This window comes from Felis catus, chromosome B3, assembly GCF_018350175.1.
Source record: "Felis catus isolate Fca126 chromosome B3, F.catus_Fca126_mat1.0, whole genome shotgun sequence".
Classification (NCBI taxonomy): domain Eukaryota; kingdom Metazoa; phylum Chordata; class Mammalia; order Carnivora; family Felidae; genus Felis; species Felis catus.
Window position 1 is genome coordinate 53,299,087 of NC_058373.1, and position 23,326 is coordinate 53,322,412.

At 35.2% G+C, this 23,326-nt stretch overlaps 1 protein-coding gene across 1 annotated transcript in view; it reads left to right on the plus strand.

Moving 5' to 3' along the window:
• Nucleotides 1-23,326, plus strand: part of SPPL2A (signal peptide peptidase like 2A) — a 52,303-nt gene that overhangs the window by 26,601 nt on the left and 2,376 nt on the right. Inside the window, exons 6-14 of the mRNA XM_045059328.1 lie at nt 1,539-1,690; nt 4,937-5,033; nt 5,455-5,556; nt 6,735-6,816; nt 7,358-7,432; nt 10,799-10,855; nt 11,543-11,645; nt 13,248-13,325; nt 14,751-14,911. Coding sequence (XP_044915263.1) covers nt 1,539-1,690; nt 4,937-5,033; nt 5,455-5,556; nt 6,735-6,816; nt 7,358-7,432; nt 10,799-10,855; nt 11,543-11,645; nt 13,248-13,325; nt 14,751-14,911 — 907 coding nt within the window. The remainder of the gene's footprint in view (nt 1-1,538; nt 1,691-4,936; nt 5,034-5,454; nt 5,557-6,734; nt 6,817-7,357; nt 7,433-10,798; nt 10,856-11,542; nt 11,646-13,247; nt 13,326-14,750; nt 14,912-23,326) is intronic.

Genomic DNA, 23,326 nt, shown 5'->3' on the forward strand with positions numbered 1-23,326 from the left:
TAAAGAGAAGGGGAAAGAGAATAAAACTTAGGAAAGGGAAAATTTACCAGAACAGGAATTCGTAAGTCAGAATTACCTGCCAAATGAAAGATGTACCTTATGCAGAAGGGAAAGATGCCTTGGTTCAGTTTGAAACTGAGAATTAAAGTCTTATTATAATGAAATCATTGGTTCTCAAGCTCCATAAACTCAAGATGGCATGAAAAAAAGCTTAGCTTTTCATTATACATAGCTCTTAAGCTACTTAGGAATATAGTGTTTTAAAAGATGAATTGTTGTATTTTATATGATATAAATCTAGTATATGTTTCCTTTCCAAAAATTGCCTGTGCTTTTTACTTTGCCATATTTATCTTTTCCTTTAAAGTGTTCTACTGGTTTACTGAATAGGAATATATAAATCTTTCATTGTGATATATATGAATATATATATCTTTCACTGTGATAAAAATAGCTTTAAGTGTATCTGTTTGCAATGACAGATACCAAAGGTTGGCACCTTTTACCGCTCAGATACCACTTTTATTGATACTTCTGTTGCTACCTTCACATCCAGCTCTGCAGTTGCCAGAATGTGCTGGTGTGGCTGTCCCCAGACCCTTTCCCTGCTCTTTTCCCAGGCAGCCTCCCTTGAGTCACAAATACTCGATGTAGTGACCATACTAGTCAACAGTTTTCTAATAAGAAAGTGGTATGTTGGTAAATAAGCAGTCTGGCAAGTGGACAATTTGATAGAGGTAAACTTTTTTTAACCTGAAGTTTGTATTGAGCCAGACCTGATGAGAAGGGTCAGGGTGTGAGCAAAGGAAATGAGAGTTTAGTTGATCAGAGCTGAAGGGAGTAGAAGTAAAAAAGTATATAGAGGGCTCCATGTAACTGAGATGAGACAATAAGATGACAGAACAGAGACTGCTCAACAAAGGACACTACTGACCCCTCTTCAACTTTTATCTCTGCTTTTATTAGCTGTGTGGCTTAGCAAGGGTTGTTGCTATGTTAAGGGAGGAGAAAGCTATGTCTTGAACTTCTTTTGAATGCTTTGTAATATCCTGATGAGCACAGAACAGGTATACAGTAAATACTGAGTTGATTGAAAGAAGAATTTAATGTTTACCTGTAAGAGAAGCTAATTTTAGAAGTACTTTACTGTCTGTAACTTGGTAATAAGTATGTTAAAAGAATTGGTTATCATCAGAAATTTATTACATCAATATAGTTTTCAAATTAGATAGTATAAACATCTACAAACATTAATTTGTTTATGTGATAAATATCATCTGTGTCAATAATTTTGCTTCCAGAAAAGAAAAAAGTGTTGTTTCAGAAGTTAGTGATTAATAATAGATCGTCTGTGGAGCATAGAGCTTATAGGGACCTTTTACTTTCTAGATTAAGTGTTTTCTATTTGTTTGGTGTGCAGTTTTTTAAAGTATATTACTTTGTAGTCAGAAACAAATTTAAGTTGGTGTTGGAGGTCAATTTTAAAAATAACTGTACCTGGCAGAAATTTTCTCAAGCTCCTGTGTATGTTTATGCAGGGAGAACATGAAGGCCGTGACAAACACTGAAGATAGAGAAATGAGGAGAAAGAAGGAAGAATATTTAACTTTTAGTCCTCTAACAGTTGTAATATTTGTGGTCATCTGCTGTGTTATGATGGTCTTACTTTATTTCTTCTACAAATGGTTGGGTAAGAAGTCCTATTTTATATTTGCTACTTTCAGCATACAATTTTTTCATTTACTTCACCAGATTTCCTTTAAGGTATTCTACCTGGAAAGCTTAAGCAAATAATTAAAAAGTGATACTGACTTTTTAAACTATCAGAAGTGTTAGGATCCCCATTACTCTGGGATAAAAAATACTCAGATTGAAAATATACTACATCTTCAGATAAGAACACTACTTCATATGACTTGAAAGAATTGCTGTGATCCCTAAGTTTCCCTCTCTGCACATAAAACTTGATAGCCCAGTATCTAAGCACCACACTAAAACTTTATTATTTGAACTTTATTAAAAGTTTATTAAACTGAATTCGAAGTTTATTCAAATTGCTAATTGATTTGCCTCTGCTCACTCCCAAAGTGTAGTTCGTTCTTTTGTCAGCTTGCAAATCAAGATGTGTTGCTCATATTTTTGTTTTGCTTGTATAAACAGTCAGGATTATACTACATCTAAAGACATACAAACATGCAAGGACTTGCCTGTGGTCTAGATAGTAACTGATACCTTTCCTTTAAGAAGGTGGGGGTAGGAACTGTATGGTCTTGCCCATCCCCTGGACTATCTCGCTAGTAGCCTGAAAGAATGGAAATTTGCCGTCTCTGGCTGATGTACAGCACAAAGAGGAGGGGACCAGGATATAGGGCAGTGTGCCTGATAAGAATTGGCAAAAACCCTTTGTAAAAACTGCTACAGACTGTAGTGCTTATTTAGAGAATATTAGTAAATTTTCTGGACTAGAAAACTGAGGTTAGTTTCAGCTTATTGTCTAATTTCTCCTGTCTACTATGACATATATTTCCAATTAGAAAAAAGAACTATTTCAGGGCGCTTGGGTGGCTCAGTAAGTTGGACATCTGGCTCTTGATTTCAGCTCAGGTCATGAACTTGGGATTTGTGGGATCAAACCTGCACTGAGCATGGAGCCTTCTTGGGATTCTCTCTCCCTGTCTCTCTACCTCCACCATCCCCCACCCCCATAAACATTAAAACATGAAAGAAAAATTAATTATTTCAATGTCACTCCTATTTCAATCTGTTGCTGGGAGAATAGATACTAGGAAAGTTATTTCTATTACATTGTCATTGTGCAGCTTATATTTCTAATTTAATACACAGCCTTCAGTTTGCGTCTGACCCAAAGTCACTTAATTAGTGATCTTTGAAAAGGGATTCCTCTACCCTATCCTAAAGCATGTTTTCATTTTTGGTGAGAAATTTCTTTAAACTTATTGGTATTTAAAAAGCCTTGTTTATAAATGTAATTTTTTTAATTTTTTAATTATATTTGAGACAGAGAACACGAACAGGGGAGACAGGCAGAGTGGGGGAGAGAGAGAGAGAGAGAGAGAGAGAGAGCAGCTCCACACTTAGTGTAGAGCCTACCATGGGGCTTAATCCCAGGACCCTGGGATCATAACCTGAGCTGAAATCAAGTCAGACAGTCAAATGACTCAGCCACCCAAGGCACCCCTATAAATGTAATTTTTAATGTAAGAGGGAGATCATTAAATCTCATGGTTTATCCCAGGACATGGGATTTAATTATGACTGACTAAATCTATGTGATATTGCAAAATTTATTTTTATTTTGGTTCCTTATGGTTCCTTTTGGCTAAAGTTGCTGCCATTTTTAGTATATGAAATGTATCAAATTGTGAGGTTTCCCCTTACCATTTAATGTTAAGTCATGTTCAAGAAAGTAACTAAAGATAGTTATATTAACCATATTCTTTCCCGTGCCTAATCATTTTCTTAGTATAGTAGGCATTGAATAAAATACCTAAAACTCTGTTTGGGTCTCAAGAGCATAATTTCTACCTATGTTTTAAAACTTGGGTGGGCAACCTTTGGTGTATGATTTACCAAACATAACTTGGCAATTTTTTACTGTCTTTCTTACTGCTTACATTACCATATATAACTAGTAATAACAAGTAACAAGGAACTAAAAAAGTAATTTGTCCAAGTTCACCAATTAGAAAGGGGCCAATAGTTGAAAACAAGGATATCAGAAAATTGGGGAATGGTAGCTATGTTTCTAAAAAAGGAATAGTTTTGCAGACTCGTGAACAAGATCTAAGTTGTCCAGCTACAGAAACAGCAAGATGCCAGGCAAGATTTTTCAGGCTTTTTTGTGACATTCTAAAGATTCAATAGAAGCTGTATTGGTTAAAAAAAAGAAAGATTGATTTACTGTCTCTAGATTACTCTCTTTCTCACCTACACAGAGTTATAATTTTCTGAAATTTAGTGGAACTTGAAAAATTCAGGTAAAATTTGTATTTCCATTGTGAAATTTTGAGAAAGCTAAGAAAGTGAGTATTTTATTTTAAAGTACAATCATTTCTTCCCCTGTTTAGGAATAAGGAGATTAAATGTAATTTTAAATAATTGTCAAATAACTATAGCTAATATAGAAAAATAATTGAATTTTAACTACCTTAGTTTCATAGCATAACAGAGTTTGTTTAAATGGATTTGGTTTTACCACAGATCAAGTTATTAGAGATAAATTCCACCGTAGGAAAATATAGATAGCGTGGTTAATGTTTAAGGTAGGTGTCCGTTCTCATCCTTAACCTGCATTTTTAAAAACATTTATACTGTTTAAAAACATTTATACTATAAATAGTATACTATTAATACTATTTTTAAAAACATTTATACTATTTTTATACTATTTAAACTATTATACTATTTATACTATATTTATACATATACTATGTTTATTTTTTAAAGAGAGAGTAGATCCAAAGCAGGCTTTGCACTGACAGCCCAGAGCCCAATTTGGGGCTCAAACTCACAACCCCGAGAGATCATGACCTGAGCCAAAGTCAGACATTCAACCACCTGAGCCACCCAGGCACCGTATATTGTTTTCTTAATTTGTCCATTCCTTACATTTAAATACTTAGAAATATCTACAACTCACTTTGTAAGCATCTTTAACAGACATGTTAGTTTGAATCATTGAATGATAGAAACTGTAGAGACAGCTTCAGCCCTTGAGCAATCCTACCCACCCTTCAATGAAACTCAAGTTGTAAATATTTTCAGTTTAGTAACCTATTCAAATTATAGTATGGTCACTGCATTGAAAGTATCGTGTTTCAGTAAGAAAGCTAAACCTTAATATTGCTTGTATAAATATTTTCTTATCACATTTCCTTTTGTTCTCATATAACTTAGTGTCTTGTTTTTTTTCTAGTTTATGTTATGATAGCAATTTTCTGCATAGCATCAGCAATGAGTCTGTACAACTGTCTTGCTGCGCTAATTCGTAAGATACCCTGTGGACAATGCGCGTATGTATCTCTTACAAGGAATTCTATAACGTTGGTATTTGTAATTTAAAATGATACAGGGAAAAGTAGGAGTGCTGTTTTAAACCTGTGCAATCCAATATACATGTGGCTGTTTAAAGTTAATCAAAATTAAATAAATTTAAAAATTCAGTTCCTCAGTCTCGTTAGCCACATTTCAAATGCTAATAACCACATGTAGCTACTATATTGGACAGCACAGATCTGAAACATTTCCATCATCACAGACAGTTCTGTTGAACTGATAAAAGATTTTTTGATGTATCATTTGTTGTACTTAAAACTTAAATTGATATTTTAATAACTTTCTTGTGACTGTGGTTAACATTTGCCATTTCTCATATTACATGAACATTGTAATTCATCTACAGAGTAAACTAACCTATTTTGATCTGTTTTTTAGGATTACATTTCGTGGCAAAAGCATTGAAGTGAGACTTATCTTTCTCTCTGGACTATGCATAGCAATATCTGTTGTTTGGGCTGTATTTAGAAATGAAGATAGGTATGACTACTCAGTGTATTTGCTCTTAGATTAAGAATACATTATTTTATATCTTGCATGATAATTATGCATTTTGGTTAGTATGGATTTTTCTTTTTTTTGCTTTTATCCCAGAATACCATAGTCTTGAAACAAGCTAAATAAATACTTAAATAAACAGATCTTATGCTAATGGATTCAAGGTCATATAGAGAAGCAAATATGTATTATGATTTAAACATCTAAGCTGAAATAGGCTTTGAAAATATACTTAATTATGGTATACCCACACAAGTACAATGCAGCTGTTAAAGATGAAGATCTCTATGAATTGATTTGCAGTGATTTCCAGGGTGTATTTTTTTTTTATGGTTATTTATTTATTTATTTTTGAGAGAAAAAGAAAGAAAGCGAAGGAGGTGCAAAGAGAGAGGAGACAGAGAATCCCAAGCAGCCTCCGTGCTGTCAGCACAGAGCCCAGTGTGGGGCTTGAACTCATGAACTGTGAGATCATGACTGAGCCCAAATCAGGAGTCGGGATGCTTAACCAACTGAGCCACCCAGGCGCCCCCTAAGGGTGTATTTTTAAGTGAGAAAAGGATATCTAGAGTATGCCATCTTTTATGTAAGAGAGGAAATACACAGATATCTGTCCATTTGCAGGAAGGATAACCAGAAAAAAATTTTAACTTTCTAATGGTTTATTAATAAAATTATTAAAGCCCAGAACCACTTATAGACTAAAATTTGGAAGCAAAGCGTATACAATTTTTGGCAGCTTCAGTTGATAATTATGCATATCAATTCCTTGTAGAGTCTGTTACATAGATCTTATTTCGTTTAGATTGTAGCTCTCTGGATGTATATTAACACTAATATCCTTTGTTTTGAGCTACCTTTCTAAAAGCGACCTGTGTATAAGTTCAAAGGTTAAAGATAAGTATGCACTATATCTGATATATATTCTGAGTTAGCCTTTCAACTTTTTCTGAGTATAGTGGTATTCGTTATTCTAGGACAGTAAACTGATAAATATGGAGCATATGAGAGGTTTTTTGGTCATTATAATTGCTGTTTAGTAATCAAATAGTCAAATCATAGCAATTGAATGATATCACTTTAGTGATCTATTTCTTTTGAAAAGTCCCATCTAAAAATAACTACATAAACCAATTAAAGTTAACTTCTTTTGATTTTAGGTGGGCTTGGATTTTACAGGATATCTTGGGGATTGCTTTCTGTCTGAATTTAATTAAAACACTGAAGTTACCCAACTTCAAGGTAAAGTATACTACTTTGCTAGCTAAAATATTTTTTCTTTTTAAAAAAACTTCATTAATGTATAATTTACATATAATAAAATGCACCCATTGTAAGTGTACAGTTTATTAAAGTTTTGCAAATGAATGATTTTGTAGCCACCGTCTTAATTATACAACATTTCTCATCTCTTCAAAAGCTCTGTTCTGCCCTTTTGCTATCAGTCCTAATAACCAGCCTCAGCCAACCACTGATTTGGTAGCTAAAATATTTTTAATCATTTGTATAATATGTCAGTTTCACAAAATCCTTATAGACAAAATATCAACAAAGAGCATTTCTTTGACTTAGTGATTCATTTTTTTTTAAAGAATAGGATAAAGAAGATAAAATTTTTAATGTGATAGGTAGAATAAAAGTATAAATAATAATAACTGTTAAATACCTTTCAAAAACTAGTGTTCAAATGTAATTTCACGTGTTTATTTGTACTTGCAAAATAGTATAATCTCTTAATTTAGATATTGAAAATTTGACCTTTACATGTTTCTTTTTTCAACAGTCATGTGTGATACTGCTAGGCCTTCTCCTCCTCTATGATGTATTTTTTGTTTTCATAACACCATTCATCACAAAGGTATGAGAAACATGCTAAAAGATGAGAATCTTAAACCTGCTCTTAGATTGTTGATTTTGTAGGTATTTACCATTGAATGCATTCTAATTCTCTTTCAAAAAATTGTCATTGAAATTGGCCTTTTACTAGGGGATTTTTTTAAGCCTTTAAGTTATTCTACTAAAGAAAAGTATCTCCTGGCTAATCATGAGAACACAAATTTTCTTCCTACTCATTTTAAAGTAACTTTTCTTATTATAAAACAATAAATGTTTGCCGTAGATAATATAAACAGCAAAAAGAATGAAAATGTGTCATTGCTGCTTTCCTTTCTGTACCCCTAATTTGAGACTAAGAAAGAGCACCTAATGTGAGGCTCTGTAACCTTGTTACCCTGGCAGGTCACTCAGCACTTTGTGCTTCTGTTTCCTAATCCGTTCCATGAGGGAGTGTTGGCTAGCATTCCAGCCTTCCTCTTCCGTCAGTAGAATTCTTTTGGGCAGAACTGACAGAACCCACTGTAACCTTTCTATATCAGAAAGGACCCCTCCTCTATCCAAAGCCCCTCCTCTATCTACCAGAGGCCAGGGTGGGGCTGGGCCTCAGGAGAAACTAGACCCAGGGGCATATACTCTCCCTTTCCACTTCTGTCCATTTGTTCACTGTCATAGACTGGCTTTTTCTGAGGTTAGAATCGGCAGCTGACAGCTCCTGGTTCACCTAAACCAGCCCTGCCACTAGCTCTTCCATAAAATGGCATTGCTGTTCCCAGAATAAGGGAGAGGTGTTGGGTGAGTGTGATAGTCCTTCATTACTTGTCATGATTTTCTGCCTTATCTCAATTCCTATCTTGTGAGTATTTTATTGTTCAGTTCTCCCAATTTCCCCATTTTATGTTGAGTCTTATTTTGTAACTTTATATCATCTCTTTATCCTTTGTCATTCTCACATATTCAGTTTCTGATATTATAATCACTATGTTTTTTCCCATTAGTTCTTTATTCTTTAGCCCCTGTCATCTGTGAAATCACTGTAAAATTGCACTTTTACTATTTGCTATAATAGCATAAATATGTGGCACAAACATGTGCCCTGTTGGGAGCTAAAACGCAAGTAGGTAGTAAACATAGTTAACTGCCCCAAATTAGAGCTAACTGGACCATTTTAACTAGAATCTTTCTGTGCCTTAATGATGAGCCATTTGACTCAGTGACTTTGTTGAGCAAAAGTAACCTTTTTAAAGCATAGAATTAGTATTATGGATTATAACAAAAAATGTCAATTAATGAAAGCATTGTTTTAACATTTATTTGTTTTTGAGAGAGGGAGAGAGACAGAGCATGAGGGAAGGGCAGAAAGAGGGAGACAGAGAATCCCAAGCAGGCTCTGCACTGCCAGCACAGAGCCCAGTGTGGGGCTTGAACCCATGAACCATTAGATCATTACCTGAGCTGAAACCAGGAGTTGGACACTTAACTAACTGAGCCATCCAGGCACCCGAAAGCATTTTTTTAAGTTCTATCTATAGCTGTCCCATCTTGTATCAATTTATTCGGTTCAAAAAAATGTTTTTGTAAGTCACTCTAAAGGGGTCTCATAATGAAAGTAAAGCATTTTCTGTACAAAGCCATTCTCATAAATCAGCAGATAGTCCTAGCATATGACACGTTTATTACACAGTGGATATAGATATGAACTGTAACTAAACCCTTAAAATTTTTTTCCATTCAGTTTTAATACTGGAGTCTCAGAATTTTAAAGATACAGGATAATAATAAAGGTGTCTATGAGCCCTCTCTGTTTATTCTCTGCCTAGAGAATTTTTCATCTTCTTTTTTTTCCATATTAGTTCCCACCGATCAGGAATGTGATTTCTAGTAATCTGATCTGGTGTAAAAAATTAGAAGTGCTCTTTGAAGTTCACTAGTGCAGATTTACTTTAACACCTTCTTCTGAGTTTGGTTTGCTTGTTTTTATTAAGGCTGTAGACCTTACCTTAGTAGGTAACTCAAAATAAAAATTACATATATAATTTCTGATTTTTGAGGTTTTTTTAACTGAAAATTTTAAGGATTAAACATTGGGCATTTTAAACCTATTTTTCAACTCTGGTGTTAGAGTTTTAATGAGTAAGCTGAGCAGGCCGGCTATAAGAACCTGTCTTCATTTTTTTTCCACCCACCCTGTAACTTGGTATAGTATCTTACAAATACTACTTAGATGTCTTTGAATGTAGGAGAGGATGTCAGTGATGGTCTTTACTTAAGTGTTTAAAATAACAGAAAATGAACCAAAATGTACTCTGTCTAGAAATTAAATCACATTATGGTAATTTGCTATAAGGAACTGTATTTAATATTAGTCTATTTTCCTAAACTCCTGTGGCACTTAACCCTTCTGTAACCTGAAGCTTAACATGAGGAAAAGATTTCTGTAGCTAGAGATTGTATCCTTTCTACTCAGCTCAGGTATCAGTGAAGTCCTCTTAAAAACACTAAAGTGATTTCTCCAATGTTCCCCACCCACATGGAAAATATTATAACTAGTCGATCAAATTCTCCTTATGCAGCATTTATTTATCTTCCCACTACCTATTTGGTGATATACTCATCATAATGTAAAGCATAGATGGATGCTTCTAGCAGTCTTAATTTGCTGCCTCCAAATGTTTCCCTTTCACAACAGACTTGGCTATCAGGAAGGAACTATTAAGGAACTCCTCACACAGCCCACATAAAAAGGCCTTAGCCAGATACCATGGATGAAATTCAGCTAAGGTTAATGTTTTGATTGGGACATAAAAAGCTGGCAAGGCTGAAACTGGACAGGAGACAAGCTTAAGATGTTTCTCAAGTTCTTTAGGACTGGGTCTTTTCAAGTTTGGCTTCATTGTTATTATGGCAAGTAGGCAGAAGGTCAAAAGTCTTTTTTATTCAAAGAAAGTTACCAATATTTATTACAAATCAGATTTTAATATTTCTTGTGTCTCTATTCATTGTTATTGCTAAAAATGACTAAGGGCACATAATACATGACATAATGTAACTACAAGCACTTAAAATTTATAGCCTATTAAAAATGCTAGTAGCTGTTAGTTGTCAGTACAGATCACTGCCCAAAGCTTCACTTGAATAATCTGTGTGTGGTTTATCTGCTAGTTTCTGATCATTGTTGAGCTCTAATAGTGTGAAGCCATATGCTAGGTGAATTTTGTTTTAGATGGCTCCAATTTTTGTTAGACTCTTTTAGGAAAAAAGTGTTCTACAGCCCATTTTTCATCAGTTTTCTGTAGGCCATTAGCCATGAGGTCAAATTATTTTTGAATACTGGTAGATTGTTCTCTTTAAGTGATTGGGCAATTTCTTTCATCTTCCTCCTCAATTTTAGAATGGCGAGAGCATCATGGTTGAACTTGCAGCTGGACCTTTTGGAAATAATGAAAAGGTAGGGATGGCAATTAAATAGAAATGGCTGCCAGCGTATATATGTGTGTCCAGTTAATAATTTTGCCTTCCTGTATAATTCATTGGTCATGTAGTGCATGTTAAGGTATTGTAAAACTTTATTTCTCACAAAATATAGCCCTTTTCTTAGTTATTCTAAATTATTAAATACCTATTGACTTGGGTTTCATCCTAGAATGATGGAAACTTGGTGGAAGCCACTGCTCAACCCTCAGCTCCCCATGAGAAAGTAAGGATTGTATTTCAGATATGTTCATTGGACTTTAAATCATACCCTCTGAGACAAGATTCTTCTTTGGGGGAAAAAATCCAGATTGCAAAAAAAAATAATAATAATAAAAAATTTTTAAAAATCTATGTCAAGGCCTCAGTCCGATTTTTGGTAAAAAGGGAAAAAAAAGGTTAGATGCGGGGATACTAGATTAATACTGTCAACCCTTATGTGTGTTGGGTTTCATTTTTCCAAACTTGTGTATCTATTTCTTTCAACCTTTCTATAGATTCAGAGTATATATGTATAGTTTATGTTCTCTGATTTCAAGTTCTTCTAAAATGTCTATTTAAAAGTTTTAAAACAATTACTCTCATATCCTTCCCTTTCTAAGAGATGTGGACAAATATTCCTAAGAAGTTTATTGGTGCCTTTTTTTTCCCCCCATAATTACAGTTACCGGTAGTCATCAGGGTACCAAAGCTGGCCTATTTCTCAGTAATGAGTGTGTGCCTCATGCCAGTTTCAATACTGGGTTTTGGAGACATTATTGTACCAGGTAAGCAATAGTAACAATTTCAGTACAAATACACTGATGGTTTAAAATCGCCAACATTTAGTATCTATTGAAAGTTACCTACTCTGTATTAAGTATTTGTAGCTATGGCTAGAGCTGAGTCAATGACCAAGATAGGAAAAAAAAAAAAAAAAGGCATTTCAAGGGGTAGAAGAAAAAGCCCAAATGGTAACAACCAAAGATATCTCCCATGGCTCAAAAAAAGTTTCTTAGAGGAAGCACCTAGAATCAGTTTGACTTACTTCCCCAAGAAAGTTTATAATAAAACTCTTCAAAAGTTGAATTTAATAATACGAAGTGTATTGTAATTTCTATTACTTCTATTTTAAAATAATAGTTATATGGCATTATAATACCAAAAAAATAGAGCATATGGTCTGTCTTCTTTGATAGTTGTTGCAGGTCTGCATATTCTCCTCACTGGGCAACCTACAGTGTAAACTTAATCCCAGCCCATTAATAATATAGCTTAGAAGTAAAAGACTTAGAAGTCTTTGCTAATCAGCTGAGAGATTGTCCTTCCTTGCTTTTCTTGCAGTCTCTCTGTACTAAGTGCCTGTGAAGGGTAAAAAGTACGGCTGCTTCTGAAAAAGACTTTTAGTTTACATAGTAAAGCCAGATAGAGAGAAGCTAACAGCTCTGCCTTGTGAGTTGGTATGGCAGAGGCCAGTGCAGCAACTCTCTTAGTTCATTTTCTAGGATAGATCACATGTTAGGCCACAGAGCAAATCTTAGCAAGTTTAAGAAGATTGAAATTACATACCAAGTGTATTTTCTGACCACAGTGGCATGAAACTAGAAATCAGTAACAGGAGGAAAACTGGAAGATTCACACGTACATAGAAATTAAACAAAATAGTTTGAACAACTAAAGCATCAAAGAAAAAATTAAAAGAGAAATTAAAAAATACTTAAAAAAAAATGATAAGAGAAACAGCATTCCAAAACATATGAGATACAACAAAAGCAGTTTAAGCAGGAAGTTTATAGTGATAAGCACATAGATCAAGAAAATAGAAAAACCTCAAATAAGCAGCCTAACTTTACACATAAGGAACTAGAAAAAGAAGAACAAACTAAGCCCAAAGTTAGCAGAAAGAAGGAAATAATAAAATACAGCAAAAATAGAGAACAGGAAAACAGTAGAAAAGATTAATGAAACTAAGAGTTGGTCCTTTAAAAAGCTAATAATGACAGACCTTCAATTAGACTAAGAAATAGAGAACCTACATCATTAAAATTCTAAATGAAAGAGGAGACAATACAACTGATACCACAGAAATATAATAAAAAATTTTCTCCATATCATAGAATGTTAAGCAGCTAATAAAAAATCATGTTTTTACAGATTGTTTAATGGCTTGGAAAAATGTTTAAAAATGGCATTAAGTTAAAAAAAAATCAGCGTTTATAATTTTGTCCAGAATTTGTGGGTACTTCAATGTTCTCATGGTATAAAAATGAAGGTTAAATATAATGCAGTGTGTGCTGTTGCAGTTAAATTTGTGTTGCTGTTACTGTTTTAAGAAAATAATGTGGAGTTTGGGTTTTCTTGTTTTTTTTTAATTTTTTTTTGTTTTTTAGGACTGTTGGTTGCATACTGTAGAAGATTTGATGTTCAGACTGGTTCTTCTTCTATATACTATGTTTCCTCCACAATTGGTAAACTTCTGTTTTTTTCTATTATGTTTGAATTATATTGTCTGTAGGAAAAGGTAGAGGTGTCAAAATAAGGAGTCCGGGATTCTAATTCTTCATCATTAACTAATAAGACAAGTTATTCCATCAAAAAGGAATAATACTTTAATACCTATATCATAAAGTTTTTGAGGCTTAAAAAAATTATATATGAAAGTAAATCAGTAGGTTTTATATTAGATATAAGCATATTTTATATGCTTTATTAGCTTATTAGATATAAGCATATTTTACATGCTTTATTAGAGCATACGGCACATCAGTAATCAATAAATTGTATAATATTAGATTTTCTTAAAATACTATATGAATAAATGTGTATGTATATAAATGAATTTATGGCACAATAACATCTAACCTAGGACAGCAGAATTGTCATTTATCCCTTTATTTCCATTATTGAGAACAGACAAGAATAGGAAGTAAGCCAAAAAATACTTCTAAGCATATCAAACAGGTATCTTAAAGTTCATACACCAAAGTTCTTTATTCTTAGGTAAGCAGCCTGTACCAGAACCATTTACATACTGTGCTAGCAAGGTTTTCAATTCCATAGTGGAGTTAAATGCAGTAACTTAAGAATGTACACTAGCAATAGAGAAGGGTATTACTAGAAACAGGTACCTGACGGCAAGAAAGAACAGCTAAGTGAATGAAATGATGACAAAAAGAAAAAAAACATAAAGAAATAAGAAAAGCAGTCTAAGGATATTAAGAATGATACTGTCTAAGGGCATTAACATATTAAAGTCCAGCACCAGTCAGTGTGATAGAATAAAAGAACACTCAATGAAAAGCAGATTACAGGGTTCTCTGTCCATTGTGCTGTATAATTTTGGGAAGTTCACTTAACTTCCCTGGTCCTCCATTGCCTCATCTATAAAATCAGGAGGTAGACTGAATTGTCTGTCAAGGCTCTTCTAGCTCCAATGTTCTGAGATCCCATGTTCGTGATGAGACCCTCAGTCATTAAGGAAAGATCAGATGGTGTTTGGTATGCACTTGTTGAAGCCCTGGAAGTATATAATTAAAATTAGGAAGATTTTTCAAAGCAACTTTTAGTACCCCTTGGTACAGATTTTAGTTATCCAAAATGTGCAATGACTTACCATCCTTAACAGTGACTAATTGAGACTTTTGAATTACTGTCTTTATCAATGATTGATGATTAGGGTAATTATAATTGAAATACTAACTAGTTTCCAAATTTTCAAAAGCTCTGTAGAGTGTCTCTCCTAATTGCTGTCTAGGAAAATGATGAAATTAGGAAAAAAGTCATAGGGCAAAAATATCCTTAGAAATATTTGAAAACCACCACTTCAGTGAGGAAGTCAAAATCTGCCTTTGGTAGCATGTAGAAATGACTGACAATTGGTATTCTTCTTATAGCCTATTCTGTTGGCATGATACTTACATTTGTGGTTCTGGTGCTGATGAAAAAGGGGCAACCTGCTCTCCTCTATTTAGTTCCTTGCACACTTATTACTGCCTCAGTTGTTGCTTGGAGACGTAAAGAAATGAAAAAGTTCTGGAAAGGTAACGGCTATCAGGTATGTGCTTCTTCTGTCTTGGTTACCAAGTTATCTTAGGACGTAATTCAGTGACTAACTTTGGCTGGGAACTGCCTATATATATATACATCAAAGCTTTTATGTGCCCAGAAGTTACCTTGGATCTGTCAGGATGTCCCAAGTTTTTTCCATCATTACTCCCTTACTGTCCACCTGCTGCATCATCAGTTTTCATCTCATCTGATGCCAAAATCCTGGTGACTCCAGGTGAGACTACCAAGAAGCAGTGGGAGGGCATCAGGGAAAACCACAACAGCATTTCAAGATAAGTTTTCAAATCCTCACAGGAAAGTAGGCTTCATGAAAAATAAAACTATAAGTACAGAATTTTTGAGTCTGATATTAGCTATTTATTTATATAGTTAGAGTCCTAAGGTTTTGCAGATAAAAATTCTACTCTCTTTAGTACCTAAAAGGGTCTAACTAAATTCAGTAGGGTACCCATTTCAGATTTAACTGGATCAAGACAGACCTTTCTGTAAAATCCCTGGAGCAGAGGAAATCATGGTATCAGAACCTGTTATATTTGCATTTTTTCTTCATTACAGTTAAGCCCCTTTCTCCTTTTTCTAAATGTTCTTGATATTCCAGTAAAATTTGTTTCCATTGAAATTAAAGGGGATTGGGAAACTCTAGCTTACTAAGGTCAGGGTCATCACATTGATTTTTTTCATGAGGCAGTTAGCTCTGCTTTGCCTATTACAACAAACTACTGTTCTCCATCCACCCTCATACATGTGTGTTAGTGGTCACATGAACAAAAATAGAGATACTTTGGGTGGGTGGCTGCAATTCTGTTAGTAGGTAAACAGTTCAAAGTTCATATCCATCTTGCAGTTGGTCTACGGTATCATCTTTATTTAACAAGAGGTGATTAACTCATTAAGTTAGACTACTATAATTTGAAGAAGCAGTGGTCTAGAATTCTTTTGGGTAAATCTTGTAATTCCTTTGAAATTTCGTTAAAATAATAATACTTGCCCTGCCTACCTCACAATGCCTTTGTCTCAACTTATGTTTATGCGCATGGAATTATGGCTACAAGGCCCTTGACTAAGCCAGTAAAATAGCATGTAACTTTTACATGAAGAAGGCACCCACACAATTTTTTATTTTTATAGATTTTTAAAAATTAAAGTATGTCCTACAACATACACTCTACTTCTAGCCTTTGAAAGCCACATCCCAGAAAGTGCTCTTCATAACCATTTTCTTGAAATAGTTTTATTTTCATATAGCAAATGTTAATTGAGCAGTTCTGTGAGCCAGGTACTATTTTAGGTGCTGGTGATAAAAGATGAACAAGTTAGAAACAGTCTTACTCTCATGGCCTCTTGAAAGTGAGATGCTTGTGGAGGATGCAGATAGACACTAACAAAGTATGATAAATGTATTTATTCGTTATATAGGGTGCCATGAAAGCTAGCAATGGGATACCCAGTGCTTGTGGTTTTGTGACAGAATCAAAGGTGATTTAGAGAAGTCTTAAAGAATGTTAAATTTATGTGTTGAAACTTGAAGCCTGAGCCATGTGTTCCATGTGGAAAGAACCATGTCTTGAAAGGCTCAGAGGGAAGAGAGCATGGCACATTCTAGAAACTGAGTGAAATTTAGGATGACTATAATGTTGAGTAACAGTAGGAAATGAAAACTGGAGAAGGAAACGGGTGACAGCCCATAAGGTCTTGTAAGCCAAAGACCTTCAAAGAGGTCTTTGAACTCTTATCTTGAGAACATAGGAGACCATTTAAGGGTTTTAAGAAATCTACAAAATGGATTGAAGAAAGGAGCAAAACTTAAAGCAGCTATTATAATCAGGGGCAATAGTAGCCAGAATCAATACAGTATTGAGATCAAAAGAAGAGGACGAAGTCCAGAGAAATTTAGAGTCATAATTAATGGAATACAGTGATAGTGTCAGTATAGGGAGAAGAGAAGGAAATGGAGTCAGGATTTCTGCCTTAGGTAACTGAGTAGGTAGATGTGATACCATTCACAGAGATAAAGAAGGGCAACAGGTTTGAGGAAAATGGTGATGAATTCAATATTGGACATTTTAGAGCACCTATAGGACCAACAAGAAGAGAGAAATAATAGGCAAATGAATGAATGAATGTCTCCTGATGTGCAGGAAACAGACCTAGCTAGAGACAGAAATTTGGAAGCACCGAGTGAGAACACAGAGGGAGAAGCAGCAGCTCGGGACAGAACTGTGAGCAAGAAGTTTCTATCTGATTCACTGGTTATGAGGTAGAGCAGGACAGAGAAGATGAGCAACATAAGGAGATTTTGATTAGGGTTGACATTAAATTTTTAGGTTAGAATTTAAATTCGGAACTGTTAATGAGAACACATATAACTGTCTTACAGAATGAAGTATGTGTCTTGTTATTTTCGTCACCAGCATTTTTACTTACAAAATTTTCCTTCCCCTTTAATACAGCTTTTAGAGCATTTTATTTTAAAAATGTGTGCTTATTACAGAAAATTTTGAAAATATAGAAAAACACAAGAAAAGGAAGTCCACCAATAATTCCACCACCTCGAGGGTGGGCACTCTTAAGATTTATGTGAGTTCCCTCATGTGCCTTCTTGGATAAATGCGTATGTGGGTAGATGATACCATACTCCAAAGAGTTCTCTGTTTTGTTTTTTTCACTGCGTGTTATTTCATTTTTAAATTCCTTATTAAAAAAATCATTTTAATGGCTATGTAATACTCTCAAACACATGTACTGTATTTTACTACCATTTCCTTTGACCCAGTAATTTCTCTTCAGGGGATTGTCCAGAAAGTGATTAAACATTTGGACAAAGTTGATGTGAAAAAATGTTCATTGAAGGATTTCTGATTATCCTTGTTCTATTATAATGATTAATAGGTTAATATTATTAGTGGCAATTAATGAACTAAAATTTTTACATACACCCTAATCCTGTTTTTACTTTCTTTTTTTGTGTGTGTGTTTTAATTACAAAGTAATGCATGTTTACATTCTTTAAACAAGTAATACAAAAGTGTCTAAAGTAAACATAGAACGTCCTTTTCTAACTATTCCACATACCCCCACCTTCCTTTAGGGCCAACTACTTTGAACATTTTGTGTGGAGATCTTTTTATGCCAACTCACACTACAAATAGTTGAATTTTAAAGATGTCATATACGTAAATGTAATAACATTGTGTTTCTTTGAAAATACAGCTCACTTTCTCTCTGGTTTATTACCTTTCCTCCTTTCTCTCTATGATGTTTATTGAGGGGAAAGAGGATGGTAGGTAAGGAAGGAATTCAACCAAGGGATGCGTTTATATTCCCTATGAACAACTCCTCTGCCTTAGACCAAGTTTCATTCTCATTCTTAAAAATAGTGATCTTGAAAAAAACTAGAATTCTGCTTCACAGTAACTACCTATGAAGGGGAAGACCACTGCAGCTGACACAAAGCAGTAGTAAATAACCCCAGCAGGGCAGACTGCTGTAGGCAGTAGTAAATAACCCCAGCAGGGCCTTAATCATATAACATAGAAGCTAAATAAGACAATTGGTTGTAGGAAAATTCACTTTAACATACCCAAAAAGGTAAAACAAATTTGCAGGGGTGGAGAGGGGTGGACAGGGAGGCAGCTTGTGAACTTTGTTTTACAGTTTAACTGTATTAAAAAAAAAGGGTGCCTGGATGGCTCAGTTGGTTAAGCATCTGCCTTCAGCTCAGGTCATGATCTTACAGTTTGTGAGTTCGAGCCCACATCGGGCTCTCTGCTGTCAGCACAGAGCCTGCTTCAGATCCTCTGTCCCCCTCTGTCTCTGCCCCTGCCCTCCTCACACTTTATGTCTCTCTCTCTCTTAAAAATAAACTTAAAAAAAATTTTTTTTTAAAGAAAAAAGATTAAGAGAAAAAAAAGAGTAAGACAACTTTGGTTATACACTTCTCACTTTTGGAGTGTGATGTCATCATTCTATTAAGTAAAGATATTCAGAATATAAAATAGCACATAGTAATAAAAGTGTGGAGTCTGGTACCAGATTACCGAAGTTTGAACTCTGATTTTGTTCATTATTAGCTACATGGCCTAAGACAAGTTATTTAGCTTCTTGGAGCCTCAGTTTCCTCCAGTGTAAAAAAGAATAATAATCATCCTATTTCAGAGGGTTGGTTGTTGTCAAATATGCACATTGCCTAGAATAGGGCCTGGCATATCATAAACACTGTGTATTTGCTGCTATTATTTATAGGAATTGGGTTTTCTGTTTTGGTTTATTTGTTGCTTGGCTGTTAACTTTTCAGTTCATTAACTAGATTTGTTTTCCCAGTTTGAATATTAAAACTTAAGGTGTTTGTTAAATCTAGTTCGTTTAACTCAGTTTGCAAAAAGATTTGATAGCCATCACAAGCCTCAGAGGAAAAAGAAATCTGTTAAATGTGGTCATTTTCCCACTGTACACTAGACTTTAAAATATGAAGAAAAGGCACATGCTGAAATTTTAGGCAAGCTAGTTGCAGAATATTACAGACTGCTGCCAGGAGAGAATCTATTTTTTTAGAAAACCAGCATTTTTGAAACTTATAGAATATAATGCCTTCACAAAGTTATCCCCATTGTGAAAAAGAAAATGTCTTACTACTTTTGTCCAGCGTTTAAACTTATAATTAGGGGCACCTGGGTGGCTCAGTCAGTTAGGTATCTGACTCTTGGTTTGGCTCAGGTCGTGATTTCATGGTTCATGAGTTCAAACCCCACATTGGACTCTGCGTTTACAGTGTGGAACCTGCTTGGGATTCTCTTTTCCCTCCCTCTCTGTCTGCTCCTCCTGCTGTCTCTCTCTCACCCTCTCGCTCACTCTCTCTCTCTCTCTCTCTCTCTCTCAAAATAAATAAACTTTAAAATATACAGCAGTTCAGGGGCACCTGGGTGGCTCAGTTGGTTAAGCGTCTGACTTTGGTTCAAGTCACGATCTCACAGCTCGTGGGTTCGAGCCCCGCTTCGGGCTCTGTGCTGACGGTTCGGAGCCTGGAGCCTGGAGCCTGCTTTGGATTCTGTGTCTCCGTCTCTCTCTGCCCCTTCCCCGCTTGCGCGCTGCCTCTCTCTGTCCCTCAAAAATAAATAAACATTTAAAAAAATTTTTTTAAATATATATATATATATATGTATATATATACACAGCAGTTTCCTTTTTTTAAAAAAAAATGTAGCTAAACTCAAAATTAATTTAGCTTGAATGTTGACATTTGTGGGAAACAGTATATTATAGGCCTTGGAATCAGTTCTGCCAAGTCACGTCATCTCTTATGACTGTCTCCTCATCCATGAAATGAGGTTGGATCTACAGGCAGGTGGGAAAATCTAATCCATAGTGGTGGGTTAGCCCAGGGCTTGGTAGGCAAGTGGATGAGATCAGGTAAGGCTAGGCAGAGGCTTTGAAAGTACAACCTGGAACCTCAAAAAGTCTGGTAAAACAGAGGGAGACAAGGTATTGACCCAGTGTAAGACACACCTGAGGGTCAGCCCTGAAATCAACCCTCAGGTAGTTCCTGGCTCATCTCTCAGGCTAGCAGTGTCATAACCTTTTCCCTTCTCTCCCTCTGCCTCCATTGTTTTCATAGCATTGCCAGATGGTTTCCAGAATATCTCTTAGTTTTCCCAACTTAAAATTTTCCTTCTCCAAGCAGATACCCAAGACTTCTCCACTTGAAATTAGATTCACCTTTCCCCATATTTTTTTGTGGATTTTGTATTTTAAATACTTATTAATATTTGCTTCACAGTGTAGATATTTATGTATACCTTCCTCAGTTAGTTATTATCTCATAGGTATTAGGAACCCACACTGCTGATAACAGTATTTTATACACTATAAATTCTCCATTAGTGTTATTGAAATTCTTCATGCAAAGCATCTGTAATGTTCAGTCCTTAATCCACTGACCTTTAGTCACTTTTGTGTGTATGTGTGTAAGTTTGTGTTTTAGCAGCCCTCATAAAATTGCCAAAATTATTATAAGTTTGTTGTGTTTAAAAGTGAGACACTTTTAAACGTTAAATTAGACTAGTATCTTTACAGTCTTTATATGTAATCATTTCTTTTTGCAAGTGCCAACAGTTTTTGCTACTTTGTGACATAATCAAATACAAAATGGGTAATATAAAATAAAGCCAGAATCTAAGGTGGTGACATACTTGTTTATGCTCTTAATCATTTAGTTCATTCCAATACCTGATACTAGAGTGGGTTCAAGAATAGTGGTGGTAAATCAGGGCACCTGGATGGCTCAGTCGGTTAAGCATCTGACTTCAGCTCAGATCATGATCTCATGGTTTGTGAGTTCAAGCCCTGTGTTGGGTTCTGTGCTGACAGCTCAGAGCCTGGAGCCTGCTTCAGATTCTGTCCTCCCTCTCTCTCTGCCCCTCCCCTGCTCATGCTGTCTCTGTGTCTCTCTCTCTCTCTCTCTCTCTCTCTCTCTCAAAAGTGAATAAACATTTTTAAAAATTAAAAAAAAAAGAATAGTGGTGGTAAAAAGCAGGCCTTTGCACTGGGGATTTTTTTTTTTTTAATATATGATTTACTGTCAAATTGGCTTACATACAACACCCAGTGCTCACCCCAACAAGTGCCCTCCTTCAGTGCCCATTACCCACTTTCCCCTCTCACCCACCCCCCATCAACCCTCAGTTTGTTCTCTGTATTTAAGAGTCTCTTATGGTTTTTCTCTGTCCCTCTAACTTTTTTTCCCCTTCCCCTCCCCCATGCTCTTCTGTTAAGTTTCTCAAGATCCACATATGTGCACTGGAGATTTTTTAAATGTCATGGTTAGCCTTTTTATACTTTTTTCCAAAGGGGAAATTATACTTCATTTATTTCTAAAACTGAGACTTCATAGAAGTACTTTAGTATTTTACTTAGAGTCTTTCAGCCCTTTCCATTAATTTTTCTGATCAAAAGAAGTAACATTTCTATAGGATTTCACTAAAATATTACTAATTTGGAGATCTTAATTGTATATTATTTTCCTATAATTCAAAGCCACTTACACTATTATTTACTATGAACTTTTTTCTTGAATGCTTCAAGAAAATACTTTTTTTTTTAATGTTTCAACTCATGAATGCTTCAAGAGTTACAGTATTCAATTCCATGTGATTGTACTCAAAGTCTTAAGTTCTAATTAGTGTAGAATAAATAAAGGTGTTTTTTTTCTCTAGAGAGAAAAATCAAGCAGTGGCATAATTACTTTGGCATAAAGAACAACTAAAAGAAATCATCATTTTAGGGGATTTTTTTGTTTGTTTCTAAATCAGTGGAGTTAGAGTTATGCAGCAATCTCCAATGGGCTCTTTTACTCTGAATAGGAAGTAAGTGTTCGGTTTGTTGATATCCAGTAAACAGTGGGTTTGTCTCTGTTAAATGTCACTAGTGCTTCTAATTATTTTTAGAAGTCACAAGCTGTAACTGACAAGTCCGAATACAGAGATACTTAGAACAACACTGCTTTAGTATCAACAACTCTCCGGTTACCTCTCCCCCTTTAATGATAGTTTTATTAGAGTGTTTCTGGAGTCTGGTTCACTTATAGATAGGCAGAACTATCAGTAAATGCCAGGCAAGCTGACCCAATTTCAGAGGACATCTTTCCAAATCGACCTTGCTTATTTACAAATATTATGAAGAACTATACCAATTTTGCCAGTTAATTTTATTATCTATATTAATTTTTGTTATGTTTTTAAAAACCTATTTTGGGGTGCCTGGGTGGTTCAGTTGGTTAGACATCCAACTTGATCTCAGCTCAGGTCTTGATCTCAGGGTCATGAGTTCAGGTCCCACACTGGACTCCTCACTGGGTGTGAAGCGTACATAAAAAAATTTAAAAAAAAAAATTTTTTTTTTATGTTTTTTATTTTATATTTGAGAGAGAGCATGAGTGAGCATGAACAGGGGAGGGGCAGAGAGACAGAGACAGAATCTGAAGCAGGCTCTGGGCTCCGAGCTGTCAGCACAGAGCCTAACGCAGGGCTTAAACCCACGAACCGCAAGATCATGACCTGAGCTGAAGTCAGATGCCCAATCGACTGAGCCACCCAGGTGCATCCCCCCAAAGTTTTTTAAAAATAAAAACCTATCTGGGGGACCTGGGTAGCTCAGTCAGTTAAGCATCTGGCTTTGGCTTGGGTCATGATCTCACGGTTTGTAAGTTCAAGCCCCATATCAGGCTCTTTGCTGACAGCTCAGAGCCTGGAGCCTGCTTTGGATTCTGTGTTTCCCTCACTCTCTCTGCTCCTCCCCTACTTGCGCTCTGTCTCTCTCAAAAAGAAATACACATTAAAATAAATAAATAAATACGTACATACATACATACATACAAACCTATTTCAAGGTCATGCTTTATGTTTCTATA